A 21,496-nucleotide genomic window follows, 5' to 3' on the forward strand; every position below is an offset into this window, starting at 1 on the left:
AGAAAGTCAACTACATATACAAAAACACAGGCAATAGATGATCTCACAGTAGCAAATCCCAAAGAAGGGAAACACACACACAATACCACCAACAACAAAAACAAAAACAACAAGAACTAGCAATCACTGTTCATTAATATCTCTTAATATAAATGGACTCAATTTGATTCCACTAAAATCAGGGACAAGACAAGGCTGTCCACTCTCTCCCTGTCTATTCAATATAGTACTCCAAGTCTTAGCTAAAGCAATGAGACAACAAAAGGAGATCAAGGGGACACAAATTGGAAAGAAAGAAGACAAACTTCCGCTATTTGTTGATGATATGATAGTATACATAAGTAACTCAAAAAATTCTACCAGGAAACTCCTACAACTGATAAACACCTTCAGCAATGTGGCAGGCTACAAGATTAAGTAAAAAAAATCAGTAGCCCTCCTATATACAGATGTTAAACGGGCTGAAAAAAATCAGGAAATATCACCCTTCACAACAACCACAAACAAAATAAAATATCTTGGTGTAACTCTAACCAAACAAATAAAAGACCTGTATGACACGAACTTTTAAGTCTTTAAAAAACCAAATTGAAAAAGATATCAAAAAATAGAAAGCTCACCCATGCTCACAAATAGGTAAGATTAACATAGTAAAAATGGCAATCCTACCAAAAGCAATCTATAGCTTCAATGCAATACCCAGCAAAATCCCAGCATAATTCGTCACAGATCTCGAAAAAAAAAATTCTAAATTTCATATAGAGAAAGTAAAAACCCAGAATAGTCATACAATAAACTATACAATACAAGAATATAATAAAAGAATATCTGGAGGCATAACCATCCCTGACTTCAAGCTCTATTATAGAGCTACAGTAATAAAAACAGCTTGGTTAAAAAAAAAAAAAAAAAAAAAAAAAAAAAAAACAGCTTGGTATTGGCATAAAAAAAAAAGGACAGGTAGACCAATGGAATCGAATTGAAGATCCTGATATTAGTTCACATACCTATGAACACCTTATTTTTGACAAAGAAGCTAAAAACATAAAAGGAAAAAGAGAAAGTTTCTTCAACAAATGGTGCTGGTATAAATGGAAGTCGACATGTAGCAGAATACAAATAGATCCAGATCTATGGCCATGCACAAAATTCAAATACAAATGAATCGAAGATCTCAACATAAATCCATCCACACTGAACCTCATAGAAGAGAAAGTGGGAAGCACCCTTGAACACATTAGCACAGGAGACTACTTCCTAAATATAACCACCAGTAGCACAGATACTGAGAGCAACAATAAATAAATGGGACCTCCTGAAACTGGGAAGCTTCTGTAAAGCAAAGGACATAGTCAACAAGACAAAATGACTGCCTATAGAATGAGAAAAGATCTTCACTAACCCCACATCTGACAGAGGACTTGATCTCTAAAATAAACCAAAAACTCAAGAAACTAGACATCAAACTACCAAATAATCCAATTTAAAAATGGGGTACAGATCTAAACAGAATCATCAACAGAAAAATATCAAATAGCTGAAAGACACTAAAGAAATGTTCAACATCCTTAGTCATCAGGGAAATGCAAATCAAAACAAGTCTGAGATACCATCTTATACTAATCAGAATGGCTAAGATCAGAAACACTGATGACAGCTTATGCTGGAGAGGATGCGGAGTAAGCCAAACACTTCTCCATTGCTAGTGGGAGTACAAACTTGTACAGCCACTATGGAAATCAGTATGGTGAGTTCTCAAAAAGTTAGGAATCAATCTACCTCAAGACCCAGAAATATCATTTGGGGACATAAACCCAAAGGATGCTTAATCATACTCTAAGAACATTTGCTCAACTATGTTCATAACAGCATTATTCATCATAGCCAGAACATGGAAACAAGCTAAATGCCCCTAGACTGAAGAATGGATAAAGAAAACATGGTACATTTACTCAATGGAGTATTATTCAGCAATAAAAAAAATGACACCTTTAAATTTGCAGGAATGGATGGAAACTAGAAAAATCCATTGTGAGTAAGGTAACCCAGACCCAGAAAGGCAAATACAGTACATCCTCACTCATAAGCGGATACCAGACATAAAGCAAAGGGTAACCAATCTACAGTCCACAACCCCAGAGAAGCTAAAACCCTCTTCCAGAAACAGAGGAAAACAGATGCAGAGATCCACAGCTAATCACTGGGCCACGCTCCAGGTGAAGAGAGGGATGAACAATAATATGGACAAAGGTATCAAGACCATGATGGGGAAACCCACAGAATCGCTGACCCGAGCTAGTGGAAGATCACTGACTCTGGACTGACCTGGGGAACCTGCATAGGACCAACGTAGGCCCCCAAATACAAGTAGTATGGCTTGGCAGTATAGGAGCCACTGGCAGTGGGAGCAGGATCTAACTCTAATGCATGAACTGAATTTGTGGAGCCCCTTCTCTATGGAGAGATATGTCTTGCTCAGGCTAGGCATGGGTAATAGCAGGGGCCTTGGAACTGCCTCAAGGAGGTGGTGGGACAAAGTTGTCTTCCAGGGGAGGCCTTGACCTCTCTGAGGAGCGGGTGGGAGTGGGGTAGGGAGAAAGAAAGAGAAGGGAGGGATTGGTATTAATAAATAAATAGATAGACTGACAAATAAATAAATAAATGCAATTTTTTTGAAAAAAGGTCAAAACAAAAGGGATGCCTGGCAACTCCTCTCAGGAGGGGAGTCTGCTTGGAGACATGCAGTGGGCTCAGCCTTTCCAACTGTGGGATAGTCATTCGTAAGTAGGCATTCTGCTGGGCACTGACAAGGTCTGGTGGACACCTGACTGTACTGGCAGTGAGCAGAGCTGAGGATGGTCAGGAGCCCACCCACCCACTATCTGACCTACTCCCCACAGGGCTGTTATGATTTCATAACTCACAGAAAAGCAGATGTGCAGACCAAAAGAACTAAAAGCCAGGCAGGCTTCCTCGTGTGGAGAGAGGTCTAGACAGTCGCTAGCCTCGCCTTGATGGGAGGCCTTCAACAGAACATGCTAGATCCAGAAACCAGTGTGGCCAGAATGCTGGCCATGACTGTAGCGAGCTGCGTGAAGCCACACCTGATGGCAATGTAGAGAGCTGCGTGGAGTCGCACGTGATGGTGCTGGCTCCCGCCCTCCACAATCCCAAAAGCAAGTGCTCTCTGTGATAATCAACTCCTAATATCAACTAGACCTGACTTATGCTATTATCACGCAATGATTGTCAGCTGCTTGCATATGCGTGGACCTATGAGCAGTGCCCACCTGGCAATCCAGGATTGGTAGCCCAGGCCTACTTAAGGGCTGGGAGAGGTTTGCCTGAGAGAGGAGAAAAGGAGAGAGAGAGAGGGAGAGAGGAAAAGAGAGAGGAGAGAGGAAAAGAGTGAGAGGGGGAGAGGGAGAGAGAGAGATTTTACAGTTGTCAAAATGTCCTGAATAAAACTGCAGTGAGAAGAGCTCCGGTGGTCGCGTCATCCTTGCTGGACAAGGGGGGCCGCGACACATGACAAGCACTGCACCACAGCAACCACACAAACTGCGATGGAGGAGCGACTCCCAGGCCGCACATCAATGCTTTCAAAATACTGAAGCATAAATAAAGCAAACTCAGCCAGTATTTCTTCAACAAACTAAGGTGTCAGGACAGACTGCTGCACTGTGGGTGAACAGCAAGATCTGAGTTCCATGTCAGCACCCAGACCTGCGAGCATCCTCCCAGAGCAAGTCAAGTACCAGAGCGGAACTCGGAACTCGCCAGAGCCAAGGGATCCTAGTCTAGAGGCCATGCATAAAAAAAAGAGCAGGAAGGAGAGCATAAGCATTTCTTCCTGAAAAGGCAAACTGGCCCCCAGGCAACTCTTCTGGATAGCACTCCTCACTGGATAGGACCCTCAACTGTAGCTCCACAAAGGGGCAGGCTGTCTGGACACCTGCTCCAGGTTGTCTGGCAGAAGCCATATTGCCCTAGTCTGTCTGCAACACCTGAAGCCCATAGCACTGACTAAAGGCTGCTCCTGTCGGCAGAAGGAGAAACAATGATCCAAATGGACTTCTTTTCTAAGAAGTTCACCCCTGCTCTATCCTACAGATCCCCTCCAGATCCTCCCGATGCCTGCCACACATGTGTCAGTTTCTACACTGAAGGTCCAGGCACAGGGACAGACACTGGCTGAGAATCATACAGAAAGAGTTATAGGCAAAGCAAGAGCAGTACTCAAAGAAGTATAGAATTAAAACCTCCATAAAGTTCAAGGCGCCATTCTGCACTAGTCAATTCCTCCAATCATCTGTCAATAATCACAGGAGTCAATGCAAAGACACGTTAGTTTCATTTTTCTAGCTTTTTCCAGTGTTTCTACTTAGTCAAGTTTTCAATCAGAGTAAATAAATGAGAACATAAATAATTAATGGTCATATTATGAAGTAGGAAGGCTCTGAGCCCCAGAGTAGACCCCTTCCATTACCCAATGCCTGCCTCACTAGGAGAAATGTCCATCTGCTCTCACCCCTTCCGTGAGGGTCAGGAAAACAGTCCCCATTCAGGAAAGGCCACTTAAATTTAAAATAAGGAAAGTATCTACCTCCAGGACAGTGAGCTAGGGTGTTCATCTCCTACCACCTAGGCATCTGCAGAACTTATACATCAGCGACCACGCATTGTGTAAGCATCAGGATGCTCCAGAATCCTGTTTTCCCACAATGGGCATTAAAGAAGCAGCTCCCACTCAGTTTGCACAGCCTGAGACCTTTGCAAATGTCATACAAAGGAAATATGGATGCTCTTCTTCCAGCCTCTTCCCATCACCACACTATGTCATGGGACCCATACTGCAGCCTATAAGATAGACAGGCATGTCATTGATATGACTGTAGGAATGGTACAGACGCTATAGTGGCCAGTCCCAGAAACAAGCAGAGTTCTAGCTAAAGCAAGCAAAATGCTGCTACCTTTACCAGATCAATCTCCACCCATTCATTACCCATTAATAAAGCCCTGGGATTCCTGAAAACAAGAAGCTACCTTCACTTCAAGTGCAAGTCTGAAAACAACTAGGAATCCCTTCTCTCTTCATCATGAATGTCAGCTGAGGCCTCCTGCTCCCTGGAGGCTGGCCCAGCTCAGTAGCAGCAACAATGGCAGTAGCTGACTTAGAACTCAAGACAATCCATAGGGAGGAGCTCATGAGGCCCCACCACTATTTAAAGGAAAATGGGCAGGTAATGATTGCTGGGAAAGGAGCGTCATTTCTGGGTGTGGTAAGTTGTTCATGCTCCAGTAGACATGCCTCATTCATGCCTATGCTAGCAACCATAATGAAATTCAGTGTATCACACACAGACACACACACATGCACACATGCACACAAACACAGGTGAGAAGCTTGTTGGGAAGAAGGGTTTCAACAGGGCCAGGAAGAGAATAAGAGAAGGTAATGGGGTAAAAATGACCAAAACTAATTGCATGAAATTGTCAATAAATTTTTAAAGAACCCTTTATATCTGAACTATGTATTCAATGCAGTACATATTTCTATGATTAAAAAAAAAACGACCTCAGGACATTCACAGACAGCACAGCCCACAGCCTGCACACTCAAATGACACACCCCTGACACACTTCCTACAGCACAGCAGCAAACAAGATACAGTGCACACAACTTAGGAGGAGTGAAGAAGGTGGTAAGCAGAGAGCAAGAAGATATTGAGAGATGGCAACAAGCCCTTAAAGCAGTCATCAAGGCAGTGTGACGGTGCCTGTGAAGGGCACTGAGAAGCTCCTCCTCTGAGAAACCAACCTGGTTGTCCTCTTCTTGGACTGGAGAGGAAACACGAGTGAGTGCAGCACCGGGAAGGCAAGACAGTGCAGGGCAGACAGGACTGCCACAGAGGCCACAGAGACCCTAACTAAGTACACGCTTTATAAAGGCCATAAAGGGTTGGGAGTAAGAGCCTAAGTTGTGTGGCTGTGACATTCCCTGTGGGGTTCTATGCTAACTGGACCTCTTTCATACTCTCTGACCTTCCTGGTTTATGTTACTCTAAATCCATGTTTGAGAGCAAGGATCAGGGGTTAGGCAGAATGACTACCCAGCACACCATCATATGCCTAAAAGCATGCACGCACACAGATACTCGCAAGCTTGCACACACACACACACACACACACACACACACCTTGTTCATCTGCACAGATGGCTGACGGAGTTGATATTTCTTAAAAACTGGCCAAAAGAATAATTTTTCGGTAACAAAGAAACGTGCCAAACAAATGGTTTTTCCATAATGCAATTGTAGAAATTTGGAATAGGGAAATAAAACACTTAGAATTAAAAGCTTGCTTAACAGAAACACATGTTTTTCTATCAGTAAAACAAATTTGGCTATGCTCTTTCTGTCCATACAGAAGCAAGCCAAGACACTGTCTGCGGGGAGAGGAAGCCCCTCTAGCTGAAAGGGGAAAAAGCAAGGAGAAGCCACAGGCAGAGGAAAGCACCAGGGTCACATTGGCCCCTCTGTGCCCGCTGGCGCCACCTGCTGGAGAGCCAGAGGATGAACACCTGCATGAGTTTCCAGGGTTAGGAAAAGCTACAGATGTGAAATTAGACGATACATGAATTTAAACAGAAAGGATCTTAAGGACTCAGGAGTCTTCTTTAACCTAATAAATCATCATAATTTCTTCATATGGTTGAAGAACACCATTTGAGGCTCTACGGGGTTCTTTGTGGGTTTTTTATGGTACATAATACAGGTGTACAACATACCATTTCAAAAAACTGTTTGGAATGAATAAAAAAGCTTCATAACCAAAATTTCCCTGAAATACAGCTAACGCAGAATAATACATCAAAACTACACACTAGCAATCACATAAAACCAAAGGAACTGCCAGAAGCAGGAGGAAAACCCAGACACATTGCCATCCTGCAAAAGGTGGTTTCCAGGACCAAGGAGATCACAGAGGCAGGAATGACTGGGATGAAGGACAAGGAAGGGGCATGAAAGCTGTCGTGAAGCAGGCCACCAAGCAGGCAGTGGGGACCGTGAGCCCTCTGAGGGCAGAGTAGGAGAAAGACGTTGATGAACTCACTCTGGGTATCTAAGCACAGTTGAAAGCTGATGGAAGACCAAGGAGGCCTAGCACGCATGAGACACGGGGATCAATTCCCAGTGCGAGGAGGGAAACCCAGTAAGAATAAGATGATGGGTGAGCATGCATGGCTGCCAAGAGCATGGAAAGGGGGGAGTCTAGTCCAAGCCAGACTGGCTACACAGAATGTGACCTCTACTGCCACAAGGGGTCTAAGTTCAAGGAGCCCCTACTCTGTCAGCAGCTTGAAGTTTTTTTCTTTTTCAAGCATATTGTCATTACTCAGAGACATCACAAAGTTTAGAATTCCTAATTAGGAAGCTCTGATTCTAAGAGAGCTACACAGAAGGGAAAGGCTGCTACTGGAGGAGCCAGGTGGTACAAAGGAAAGCACCCTAAGATGTTCTCATATAAGACGGACTCTAATAAGGGTCCTTATTACCATTTCACTTTGGCTCTGGTTCAAAAAGAGAGGCTGGCCTCAGCCCAGAAGGGAAGCTTTGCTGCTATGCTAGAAGGCAGTGGGGAAGAACAGCAGGATGGATACTTTATGCTGACCTCTTCCCCTGCAAAGAAGAAAGAACTGTCTGCCACGACCAGAAGAAAGACAGATAAGGGAAGGGTAAGGATTTCACAAAGGATGGAAAAACCTGGTAGACTCCACCTTAACCAATGCAAGGTTAACATCACCACGGTGAGACACCACCTTGACCAGGAGGCAAGGCTAACATCACCACGGTGAGACACCATCTTAACCAGGAGGCAAGGTTAACATTACCGCGGTGAGACACCACCTTGACCAGGAAGCAAGGTTAACAACACTGAGATGAGATGATGACCAGGTGGTAAGGTCAGCATCACCATGGTGAGACAGAACAGTGCCATACACCTCAGTTGGCACTAAGAAGAGAACAAGATCACTTCTGAACAAGCTGAGACTCATGTCAAACCACAATGCCTTGCTGTAACCACAAAGACAAAATAGAGAAACAGTTTATAAAACATACAGCACATATGGAAAGTGTCAAGGTCACGAAACACAAGGAAAGACCAAGGAACTGTCACAGATTAGACAAAGGAGAAAGACAACTGCAATTAGACACCATGTAGAATACTGCACAGCTAAGCAGACACCAGTGAAACTGTGCAGTGTCGCCTCCCTGGAAGATGACGTGGAAGAGGAGGCATTGACGGCGACAGCTGGGCATGGTAGCTCAGGCCTATAATCCTGGCATCTAGAAGACTTGGGGAAAGAGAGCTACCATGAGCTCAGGACCAGCCTGGACTACAAAGTGACACCTTGAATCAAAGAAGGAAGGGAGAGAGGGAGGGAGGGCTGATGAGTTCAAATCGGGCTTGCTTGCATGTAGTTAATAGTATCTTATCAATGTTAACTTCAGTATGTCGATCACTAAAAGACTACACCAGGGCTCTGGTTGGCTTTCTTGTAAGTCTCCAATTATCTCAAAGCTTGCATTTCCATGTGGATTCTTTTTGTTTGTTATTTTTAAAATGTTATCAGCAGGGGCTGGAGAGATGGCTCAACAGTTAAGAGTACTAGCTGCTCTTCCAGAGGTCCCAGGTTCAATTCCCAGCAGCCACATGGCAACCATCTATGCCTCTTCTGGCTTACAGGTGTACATACAGACAAAGCATTCAGACAGACAGACAGATAGAATGTTACCGGTAATGGCAGTACCCTCGGGTCCATTTTTGAAGCTTGATGCTATTGCACACATGGTCCTACTTCTCAGCCAATATACAGTGTTAACACTGGCTTTCTACAGAAGAAGACCATTGCTCTACACCAGTTACTCAGCCCCAAGTTTTCATCACGGCTCCCCCAGATGAATTCATTAGTCCACTTTACAGCATCCTAGCAAGGGAAGGATGCTAGGAAGGACAAGCAGGAACACACCTCAACCCATCGCCTGTCGTGACTCATGTCCCTATCAAGTGGATACATTAATTAAAGCTTTTGTAAATGCTAAGCACAAAGGGACAATGTAAGTTTGCAAGGACGATCACACACCTCCTTTCTCTATTTTAATTACATTTTTCCTGAACACTTATAGAGTTGGCAATAAATCCAGTTCAGATGTTGCTTTAGAAAAATGAAGATTTAAAGAGAATCTTGAGTGTCTCGTCTACCCACACCTTGGACAAAACCCAATCCAGGTAACCACTCTGAGTACGCTGGCCAGGGATGCTGCTCTGCTGCCACCAAGTGGCAATTGGGTGCCATGACGCCTAGTCCAAGAACAGTCCAAAAGGAAAAACCAGACCCTTCTAAGAACACTTTCTGTGCACAGTCAAGCCTGCCACACATTCAGGAGTGACTGTAACATGCATTCTTGAGAAAGAGAAATTAAATACAAGGCTGAGGCCATGAGGTGTTTCCTTCGCTTCAAGATGAGGACTACTACAGAGGCCAAGGCTAAGCCACGGCCCATTTCACCCACGAGACCATGGCGGTCTCCAGACTTCAGACTCACCTGCTTTGGGTCAGAGTTAGCAGCTCCAGGAGCAGGAGACTCCAGTTCTATAGTCACTGGCCCATCATTCTGAATGTGCACCTGCATGTAGGCACCAAACTTGCCATCTGAAAGAACAATCCAAAAATTTTAAGAGTTGGAGACCCCGGGTTTATCTATCCAAAGACTACATGTACAACAATGTAATTTTAAAAACCTGGGCAATAGGGCCTACCAGCCAACACAGGACAAAATGGCCAGCTTCGTGAAGGGTGGGGGAGGGAGAAGCAGGTAAACAGCGCCGATATTACAGCCTGCCCAAATGAACTGGCAAGAAAGACCTGGTAACACCAAGAAGGACACACAGCATGAATAAGATGCCATGTCCGTGCTGGGAAGGCAAACTAGCATAGCCAGAGGAAGGCCATTTTAGCCCCAAATCTGGTAATGCCTCTTCATATCCATCCCCACTGTCTGACCCAAGCAGAATCTTTCTTCAGGGGCCATAGCTTCCACCGCCACATCAGTTTTCCCCTCTGGTTCTTCCCACCCAGTTTACTCCCTCCTTAGTCTCGCGAGGACTGAGCAAAACAGACACATCAACACTGGCTTTCGTCAGTGCACAGACTATAACCTTGAGACAGCATTAAGAGCACCCGAGCAGCCTGCCATCTTTATAGGCAAGATAGCTGGTTCCTGGTGGGGAGCCAAATGTGCCCAAATAGTAGTGACTTCTGTGCCCTCCAGGGATTAAGGTGGTCACTCAGATCAACCGAGCCTTTCTTCTATCTGTGTCACACCAGCTAAAGAGACATCAGCTGGGAAGGAAATCATGTGTTTAATTGCATGCTAAAATTATGGCTACAATTAGTAGCAAATTTCACCATCTACACTCCTCAGGGAAGCTGCAGGCAGACTCAGGAGGAAGGAAATGATTTCCAACCTTAAATTTCTGTTGCCAGGATATACGACGCATGCTTCACCATAGTTCTCATTCCAAGTGGTAAGAAATGATTTTTCTTTTCCTGTTTTTCTTCAACTGGGAACAGAACTATTATCTGAATTTCCATTTGTACACACAATAAATCCAAAGACAGGTTTTAAGAGGTCTTAAAATTGTAACATTTTTTTCCAGTCCAGATCAAAGGGTGAAGTCCCTAAGAAAAATTATACTAGCCAGGGAAAATAAATATACTTTTAAAAAGAAAAGACAAGAACATATCTACAGAATTACATCTGGTTTCATGCGGTGATACAATCGAGTTGTTCTTAAATATGAGCCTCAGGACTCCACCCAGAGCTGCAGGACAAGCACGTGTCAAACATGTCTGTGCCACATGTTTCAGGCACGAAACCACCAGCTGGGCCCAGCATCTACAAACTGGTCTCTGACAGCAGCTGCTCAAAGCCCCTCCCAAGCAGGCTGGAAGTCAAGCACTTCACATCAGGATTCACTGGTACCTGTGAGGCTGGTACTCGTGCCCCTCTAGATAATGCCCAACTGATTCCCTCCACATACCAACAAGACCCACACTGCCAGTCTGTGGCCCAATAGGACAGTCATCGTGAACGCAATGAGTCACTAGTGCTAACATACTTGTCACTGGCCATCATAGCATCTGGTCAACCTGGGGACCAGCCCGGTCAATTTACTGAGGGGGTGGGGTATTGAAGAAAAACAGAGTAAACAAGAGGTGTGTGATGCTGCTTCCTGGCCTGGTTCAAGGAAAGCTCTACTGTCCAGAGCATGGCCATGACCCACTGGAACTTGGCCGCTCTCAAGACTCAGGGCACATGGCACTAGACGAGAGCCTTGGGCTAACCTGAATTAAGCCCATCTTACAGGCAGTTTCCTGCCACCCAGGAAGTGTTCTCACCACCCAGACTTCTTTTCTCTTCCACTTTGCATGTGTTCAGAGCCCAATCAGGGGAGGAGGAGTCACTACTGGAAACCCCAACCCTGGATACACAGGCTGGGACATGAAATCAAGCAGAAGAACGGCCTGGGGAAAAAGAACACATTCAAAATTCAGGTTATAAGAAGGTTAAGATGCAGGGCTTTGATTTGAATCCCCAGGACTGTGTAGGCAGAGCTCATAGAAATGGTACTGCCAGGCTGCGGGCATCTGGAGCAGCTCTACCCTCATGTGCAGAGCCTGCTTCCATGGAGACAGCAGTGCTTCTCAGCATCCCTGCTTCCTCAGAGGACATGGCAACACTAGCGGACCACACTGGGACAATGATTACAACAGAGCAATGGATGCCTGGCTCCAGGCAACCTGAATGGCAGTGGCAAGGGCTCTAGGAGCCTTCTGCAGAAATCAGAGTCTCTGAGAAAGACACCTCCTCAGGCTTGTCAGCACGTGGGACAGTATGAGTAACCGAACTCTTCAGAGTAAGAGCAGCCAGGCCTGAGTGTAGAGCTCCATTCTACAGTGGAGGCCATGGAGGGATTAAGAGGGGCAAACCCTAGACCCTTACAGATTCTTCCAGGCCCAGGATCCCTTCGGAAAATGTTCTGATTAACTGCTACTTCCAAGCACTGAGGTGTCCCAGACCCAGGATTTCATGGCAAGAGGTACTAGGGAAGGGGATATACCTGTGGCCCAATATAAACAATGCCAAATTATAGGAAAATGCCACCCTCAAACACAAACCACAGTTTCTGAAGGAAACAACCATTTGGCTGGTAAACACCTAGGGCAAAAATTCACCTCAACTGGGCAGGTATGATGCTAACTGAGTTTAGGTGCTGGAATCATGGATTCACAGCAATGAAGGACGTATATCTTGTCTGACACAGAGATTCTATGCAATGTCTCTGACAACTGGGCTTTGCTCAGACACCTTAGTGTTCTTTTGCAGTCCCTAACAACATTCTGCTTAGAGAGCCTAACAGGAAGTATTAGGCCACCTGGACTCCTAAAGGAGACACACAGGAGCCTGTGTGGCAATGCTGGAGTGGTCAAGCTCTGAAGGACCCACAAGGACACCTTTATAACACAAGTATGCAAATATGTTGGCCATGGCTGCTAAATGAACCCACATCAGACCAGTCATGGACACCTCTCCACTGAGAGAACTAGGTAGGAAACCATGGAGGGTCTTCTGAGCTCAGACTTCATTTCTTTGAACTTGAATGTGACAAAGAATTGGTCTGTAATTTCTCCCCAGGTATATGAGAAAGGTATAGAATTACATTCAACTTCTATGCATGCCCACATTGCTGACACTGGAGATAATTTCCTCGTGTGTCTTATTCAGATGTGTCTTCTATTCAAACAGTCCTTTAACCGCACAGCAAAACTTCTGCTGGGCTGAGCAGAGCTAGTCAAGATGGCTGGCTGCAACAAAGGAAACAACCGAGATTTGTCTTTCCCCTTGGGAGCATGGTGGCCTCAGAGGAGCTTCACATCAAGACCCAGGTTAGAACTTTAGGAGACAAAGGATGCAGAGCAGGAACATCCTCAGAGGCTCAAAGGTGGACCAGCTGGGGCTATGGCCATCTATCTCCCTAACAGGGAGCCCCCATGGCCCGAGGGTTTCTCTGCTCAGAAACACCCTCTATCTGTTCCTGTCCCTCCCAGGAAGAGAATGACAGTTCTCAGGAAGGCATAATGCTTTCTCCCCGACTCCACTCCCACCCCACACAGGAACAAAGACACACACACACACACACACACTGTTGTCCTTGTAGTTACTGCTGAAAATTAAGCATCATCATTCAAAGCTTTCCCAACCTAAACCTCTCCAGGGAACTGCTAACTGTTGTGAGGACTGCCTGAAGGAGACGCAGCTGGAGGCAGGAGGGAGAGGCTGTCACGGTAGTTAAGATGGCAGACTCTGACGTCTTGTGCTGGAGTAGCTTCGGCAAGAAGTGGCATCCAGTTTCATGCACGTCAACAGAGAGCCTAGAACAACTTGCTAATGAATGAGATGTGGCAAAAAAAGGAGCCATGCAAAATTCTGACATTTTCAGACCATGAATTTATTATTTAGCAAAACTAAAAAACTAAATGAAATAAGGAGCCAGTACAATAAACAGAGCACACAACACAAAGTGAAGAAGACATGCAAAGACTGAGGATTAAAGTGAAACCAGAAAAGAAAGAAAGAACTAGATCAATTAAGAGCAGTTTTCAGAAGAAAAAAAATAATTAAAATGCTAAAAATAATCTGAGAAAGCTTCAACCACTCTCTGCACATTAAAACTCAACAACTGTTGAGTTTATCAACAGGTGGAGAGCAATCTAGAAGCTAAAAATGCACTGTTGACAAAGCTATGACGAAAGGAGGGACCTCACAGACCGGAATGGGCAGCACCTTCTGGCACATCTGTCGTTCCCATCCAGGATATTGACACTCCACAGAAAGTCGTATATGTACAAATTTACTTTTTGTATCACTTTGGAGTTAGTATTGTATTAGTGGTGTGTGCATGCGTGTGTGTGTGTGTGTGTGTGTGTGTGTGTGTGTGTGTGTGTGTGTGTGTACAAATGCCTGGCATGGAAGTCAAAGGACTACTATCAGGAGTCAGTTCTCTCCTTCCACCATGTGGGTCTGAAGATCAAACTCAAGTCACCAGAATTACAGAGAAAACACTTGCGCCCACTGAGCCATCTCACTGGTCCCGCTACTGTTCTTAAGAGACAAAAACTACCCTGGCCATGACACAGGATCCCACAGCAGCAGTGGCCACCTACACAAGATCAAGCTACTTCCAAGCTCTAGCAAGGAGGGAGAAGGTCCTGAGGTCCCGCCCCGCTAAAGAGTTTATGGCAGTTGATGGCTTCTGGGGTCTGGAACATCACTTTCCTTCTTCTTTTTTGTTTTTGTTTTTGTTGTTGTTGCTGCTGTTTAGTTTTGTTTTGTTTTGTTTTGTTTTTCAAGACAGGGTTTTGGTGAGGGAGGTCCAGCAGGGTTTCTCTGTAGTTTTGGAGCCTGTCCTGCAACTTGTTCTGTAGAGCACTCACAGAGATTCTCCTGCCTCTGCCTCCCGAGTGCTGGGACTAAAGGCAAGCACTGCCACTGCTGGGCAAGAATCATTTTTCTTTAGGAGTGTGGCCACTCAAAGGTTGTGTGTGCCTAGTGGATGATCCCAGGTACATCAGCATCACTAAGAGGATTCAGTGGGTTTAAAAATAAATAAATCTAAGTCATTATAAAACAGCGACATAAAGCTGGGAGGAGGATGTGATGGGTCTGGTCTTAGGAGGAGTTGTTATGAGGGTGAGAATGAATATGATTAAGATATGTGGCATAAATGTATGACACTATCAAAGAATAAAGGTGAAAAAGACCCAAAAATTTTAAAATCCAATAATCCAACAACAGAAGCACCAATAAGTCGCAGTGTGCTCCTGCCTTAAGCACTACCTAGCTGACACCAAAAAGATGTGAGGACATGGGGCTAAACTGGTGAGGGAAGACTCTCTAGGGAGATAAAAATAGTTTATTGCATGCTACCTTTTACATTAAAAGCCAAACACTCACATTAGTTTGCATCTGCACATACAATAGATAAATAGAAAAAGTAATAAAAATTAATTATGTGTAGAAAGCTAGGGTGTAGATGGAGACCGCTTTTTTGTTCCCAGATGCCCAGACCCGAAATAATCACATAGAAACTATATTATTTACAATACTTAAGTGCATTTCTAGCTAGTGCTTACACCTTAAATTAACTCATTTCTATTTTATCTTTTACCACGAGACTCGTGGTTTACCAGTAAGGTTCCGGCTGGTGACTTGCGTCTTTGTCCTTCTATCGCTACATGGCATCTCTTTGACTCCACCTAACTCTCTCCTCCTCTATCTGCTTGGAATTCTTGCCTTGCCCTATGATGTGCTGCAATAGGCCCAAAGCAGCTCCTTTATTAACCAACTATTCACAGCATACAGAGGGGAATCCCACATCAACAGGAGAACAAGTTGGACAGGGATAAGGGGGCTAAACTTTCCATTGTGGAGCTGTGCATGTTTGAACTTCAGCATCAAACTACCTATTCAAACTACCTTTTAGAAGAACAGAGAGGACTCAGATGTCCCAATTTCAAATCTTACTACAAATCAAAATGGTGTACTTCTGGCATAAGGACAGAACAATGAAATAAAGCTTGGAATTCAGAAATAACCACCCCCCCAAAAAAAAAAAAAACCCTACATAGATGCTTAGAACAAAACTGTTCTTTTGCAGCAGATGGAGACCACTACAGACAGGTGTAACTGGACAAAACACAGAGAATAAGTAACTGTGGTTACTCATATGCCTACTCCCAGCTGACACATCTACAGTGCAGCCATACACCTCAGACTCGGGAAAATCACACAAGACAGAACAGGAAAGATTGTAAGAACCAAAGGACCAGGCACCTGCTGTGAGATAGCATCTTCTAAACATGGCAGGGGAGCTGCAACCATGAAATCTCAAAAACATGACTGCCTAAACAAATCCCACTTAATGACAACACCAGTTGACATGCCAGTGAGGGCAGGGGAAATTACACAAGGTTCCAGCCTTGGATAAAGAACTGCAAGCAATCAAGTGCCAAGAGAGGAAGAGATTCTGGTCCAGAGACTGGCCCCCGATAGGCTAACCAATCTAGAGCAGTCAGCCCTAAACACGTGTACATACAAGCAACACTAAACAGATTCAGTAGGTTGTGTGTGCATATTGAAATAGAAATAAAAATAGTTGGTTGATGTTAACTCAGAGGATGGGTGAAAAGCTAAACAACATGAAGAACACATAAACTGGGTGGATTCCCATGGGACACAGCAAAAGGAAGAATGATAAAAAGGCACATGCGCTATTCATTTCTTCAGTAAAGTGTAGAAGTGAAGAACATAAAAAGTCAACAAATTCATCAATAGTTCTGTCTTTCCAGACCCTGGATCCTTCTTATGACTCCTGAGTGAGTTAGTCTTTTCTCTCATTCCATCCCAAGTCCGTGGAGTAAGTACTTAGACTATACAATGGTGAACAGTTTCTTCCCACCTCACTCATCTTTTAAAATATTGTCCCTTTAAGTGGTTTACTCCATGACTCATTGTGTCAAACTGCAGCTCCCATGATGAAATTTTCCCTTTCTTCCATTTTTTTTCCTTTTTCATCTTAAATTATATTTTGTTTTATGGGGGGGGTTCAGGGGCATAGGGCAAATGTGAGGGGACAGAAGATGGAACCAGGATGTATGATGTGAAAGACACAAAGAATAAATGCAAAAAGAAAGTTACAAAATAAAATAAGTACCATCCTTATTTCTTTAACCTGGGTGGCCACTACAGACTGTGAAGAAAGAGCTCAGCCTCCAATTCATGGTCAAAAGTGTGGAGGGAGCTCAGGGTATGAGGTTTTAAAAAGGATGAAGGAAAATAAGGCCAGAAAGGAAGAGAAGCCAGGAGAAGCAGTGTGTTTTCTACTGTAACACAACACCTGAGACATTTGACTCACAAGGATAAACTTTACTCCATGGTTTCCGTCCATGGTCCCTAAGTCCTACCACTATGAGCCTGTGGCAAGACAAAGAACCATGGCAGAAAATAACAGCATATAACAGAACAAAGCTGCTTATCTCAGGGAAACAAGAAGAAAGGGGGTGAGGGGTGGAGCAACAGTAGCACTTCCTGGTTTTTTCAGAGGACCTGAGTTTGGTTTCCAGCACCTACATCTGGCAGCTCATCATTAATTGACTGTAACCCCAGCTTCACACACTCAAATACCTCTCCTGGACTCCCAGGGTATACACAACACACACACACACACATATCATTCACTCACACACACAAAGTAAAATAAAATTTTCTTTAAAAAGAGAGAAAGAGGGAGGAGGGGCTTAAGTTCCAGTATCCCACTCAAAGGCACACCCCTCAGTGACCTCACTTCCTTCCACTGGGCCCCACCTCTTAAAGTTTCCACTATCTCCTATGATAGCCACAAGCTAGAAAAGAAATCTTTAGTATCTTTAGTAAATGGGCCTTTGGAGGGCATAGGGACTATAGAAGGGAAAAGGATGAATGAGATAGCTGTCACCCTCATGAGCCTGTCCTCATTTCATCACACCAGATAAGGCCATGACAACAGGGGTACCAAATCTCCACCATGCCACCAACACTGGACTTGGGGCCAACACAGACACGTACTGTAGGTAAGAAAAGGAACTTGTAAGATTAGGTTGTTCTTCACTATACAAAATCAATTAAAGAAATCATCAAAACATAGGAATTAAGGATGAAGGTAGAAACAGTTCCCCATTTGGGAAGAAGGCTAAAGTATAATCATGAGATGATGTAAGCTAAGTCTAAAAACACATGCAGGAATAAATAAGAAAGCCAATCACCAAAGAGGAAAGGAAAAGATCTGAGTGACAGAAAACACTAACCAATTTAGAAAAAAAAAATCATTAATACCTGTACCAAGCTTCCACACAGAAGCATGAGACCATCCCATAGTCAGCCAGCCTTGCCACTCAGGAGCAGTAAAGACTAGACCCACGCTGTAATTTCCTAAATTTATATTCAGAATAATGACTTCGGCTCAACAGTCCCTGCCAAAGCCAGCATCTGCTGAAAGTTCACTCATGCTGCTAAAATGATTTAAGTGGTAAGAAGGGTAGGAAATTAGATGAATCCATAGGCATTAACTACTAACCACAAAGCAAGAACTAGATGTGGTCTCCTGGCTCCCAAACCTTCTCCTTGCATTATGAAGCTGCAGGAGACCTAGACATAATGGATGTTCCATGCTGGGCACAGAGATGGCTGGCCAATCATAAGCTGCCACCTCCTTTAGTGCCTATCCACATCGCTCTAGCTCTTTGCCCATGGCAGATAAGACCCTACAGCAAGTGCATAGAAGTTCTTATACTACAGTAACTTCTGCTTTGCCTGGGAGGCCTTCTTAGGTCCTGCTACACATGACTCAGCACTGGAATTAGAAGCCTGGAAGGGTGGGCTCTTTCTTTTCAACCACTTTACATTGGTATAATATTTATTTCTACACTACTATGAAACAATCTGTTTAGCACTCAACTTAGAGGGTGTTCCATGACCCCTGCCAAACGAGCTTTCAGCATTCATCCCAAGCTGGAACTCCCTGGGTGGCAACAGAAGCCACCACTGACTTTGCCCAGGGGCCACTCTGTCAATCTGGAGCAGTGGTTCTCAACCTTCCTAAAGCTACAACCCTTTAATACAGTTCCTCATGTTGTGGTGACCCCCAGCCATAAAATAATTTCTGTTGCTACTTCATAACTGTGGTTCATTCTAAAACAGAGGGGTAAACTTGTCAAATTTGTACGCTGGGATTTTTCCTCTAAGCAATCAGTCATCTGAAGATACCCAGACAGTGAGAAAGCAGCAGGGTCACGGGCTGTGGAATGAGAGAGAGGGCTCTAAACAATTTGACCTTACTTCCTGCAGCACAGGTCTGGTTTCCCTCCCTATCTCCGTCCCCAGTGAGCTGGGAATCTGCCGGGACCAATGGTATGTGGCAGAAGGAAAGCTGTACTGTTTCCAGGCCTGGCATTTTTATTTCCTGTCTTAGGGCACTGGTTCTCAAAATCCTTGCTCAGAGAAAGCCAGCACCACATTAGAAACCCAAGTACACTGAGATCACCTGCTTCTGAGAAGCCCTGGCATTGCAGGGGGCCCAGGAGGATGAATGACCCTACAGGGGAGTAGATAACTGTAACAAGGCCACCTTAGCAGGAAGGCAAGCAGGGAGCAGTGAGGGAGAAAGGTGTGCATACCTAGAGAGCTCACTGGAACACACCAGAAGCTTCTCAATGGGTCACACAAACACATGCTCAAAGAACACAGTTTGCATCTCCCCTTAGCTCTGGTCTCAGCTGAAATGTCTTGGCTGCTGACAAAGACAGAAGCCAAGTTGTCATATTTCCAACCATTTTTTTAGTACTGTAGTCTCCTCACCTCCTCTCTCTACAGCTGCCTCTGCAGTTTTTGGAGCCTTCAAGCCAGTCACATGTGTGCCAGTGTGGCATGTCTGCAGCTTTCCTAGAGACCTGGCCATGAGCTCTGCGGTCTCCAGCAGAGGTACACCCCATTCCTGCTGTTCTGGTGCTCATTCTAATCCCTACCTCAGCTCCAGTGCAAAGAGGAGTGCATTTTCGCATCCTGCACTAAGATCTCTGCTGGCCCAGGGTCGACCAGGGAGTGTCCTGCCACAGGGGTCATCCCAGTTAGCCCAGTGATCCCAGTGAGGATCTGGAGAGCCCTAGAAAATCCTGACCCCTGCTCTGAGGCTGACCTGTCCAGTGTCCTGGATCATTACAGCAGATAAGAGACCCAGAGAGGGGCTGGAGAGATGGCTCAGTGGTTAAGAGCATTGCCTGCTCTTCCAAAGGTCCTGAGTTCAATTCCCAGCAACCACATGGTGGCTCACAACCATCTGTAATGGGGTCTGGTGCCCTCTTATGGCCTGCAGGCATATATGTAGACAGAATATTGTATATAGAATAAATAAAGAGACCCAGAGAGTTGGGGAAGAGACACAAGGAGCACTTGAGGAGGACAGTCACAGCCCCATGCCATGCCTTTTGGCTTGGGTGGCAGAAATCAATCAGAAGCAGCCCTACGCACATCATTAGAGTGAGCAAGTACATGGTTTTGGGAGAGAGGAGGCATAACAGTTCCTGCGTAGCAGACAGAGGCAGACCTTAGGGGGTGAGGGTGGTGAGGAATGGGCTGGCATGGATGGCCTGCTTGTTACCCAGGTCCATGATGATGCCCAGGCATGGGCTGCTGCCAAGAACTATGTTGTGGGCATGGCCATGATGCAGCAATGAGGGTCCGTGTTGATGTCTGTGGTTCCTGTTACCTTCAAGAGCCCTTCAAACACCCAAAGTCTGGGCCGTCACCTGAGACCATGTTGGTGTCTGAAGAATATGCCCCCACAGGGGCTATGCCAATCTGAAAGGCCTGCACTGCCACCCAGGACCATGCAGGGTTACAAGAGCAGAACATCATAACAATAATGACTTCCTGAAACAAGGAAACATGGCTGCAAGGTGGGCATAACAAGGTAGACATAACACCCCTTTTAAAACAAAGGTAGGGTTGCAAGGTAGTTAAAAAAACAACTCTTTGAAACGAACACATGATTGCCATTCCTAGAACAGGCAGTGTAGAACCATTTGTAGTTAAGGTTATAGGTGGGGTGTAGCCCAATCCTTGAGAAACAGGTTTAATCATAAACAGGAATGAACCCAGTTTGTCTTTACTATAAGATGGCTTTTAAGCCTAAAATGGAGACAGACTGGTTCTTCATTTGTTGTGAAAATGCAAGTGAATAAACAATGGGAAGTGCTTACTCTACACAGGGCCTAGAAGATCCAAAGCTCCTAATAAGAGATGCAGTTTGGCATGCTGTGTACTGACAATAATAAAGTGGGGATAGCATAACTAGTTTGCCCAGGGGGGCACCCATTCTATGTAGATGCAGAGGGAGAGCTCAGGTTAGAGCACCATCACAAACAATAGAAAGTTAGACAATAGACTTCACTGCCTAACATGAACCACTGCTGGTCTGAGTGGGAAGGGCTTTTGGCTGTCAAGAAAATGTCTGTAATCCAATGAACACTCACTGGGGATATGAAAGACCAAGATATAAATGTAAAATGAATGCTCAGCCATGAAAGGAGAAGGAAGTGGAGAAAAAAATGTTAACAGTAGTTAAACTACTTTCCATTTTAAAGTTCCTGAAGTAGCCCTGAAAAATGCTAAAATAAAGAAAATGTATTCAGTAGTTTATTTGTCTTCCTACATCTCTTCAGCTCAAAGGCTTCCCATGAAGCTGGAAGACAAATTCTCAAAAATAATCAAAGGTGGCAGGCATGGGAAGCACGCTGCACTCTTCCCATTGCAGGCTGGAGAAGAACTAAGGCCAG

General features: G+C 44.7%; 1 protein-coding gene across 2 annotated transcripts in view; it reads right to left on the minus strand.

Moving 5' to 3' along the window:
- Window positions 1-21,496, minus strand: part of Dtd1 (D-aminoacyl-tRNA deacylase 1) — a 223,348-nt gene that overhangs the window by 182,047 nt on the left and 19,805 nt on the right. For both annotated transcript variants that reach the window (XM_057781019.1, XM_057781018.1), the window contains exon 4: window positions 9,612-9,718. In XM_057781019.1, coding sequence (XP_057637002.1) covers window positions 9,612-9,718 — 107 coding nt within the window. The remainder of the gene's footprint in view (window positions 1-9,611; window positions 9,719-21,496) is intronic.

This window comes from Chionomys nivalis, chromosome 9 (assembly GCF_950005125.1).
Source record: "Chionomys nivalis chromosome 9, mChiNiv1.1, whole genome shotgun sequence".
Lineage (NCBI taxonomy): Eukaryota > Metazoa > Chordata > Mammalia > Rodentia > Cricetidae > Chionomys > Chionomys nivalis.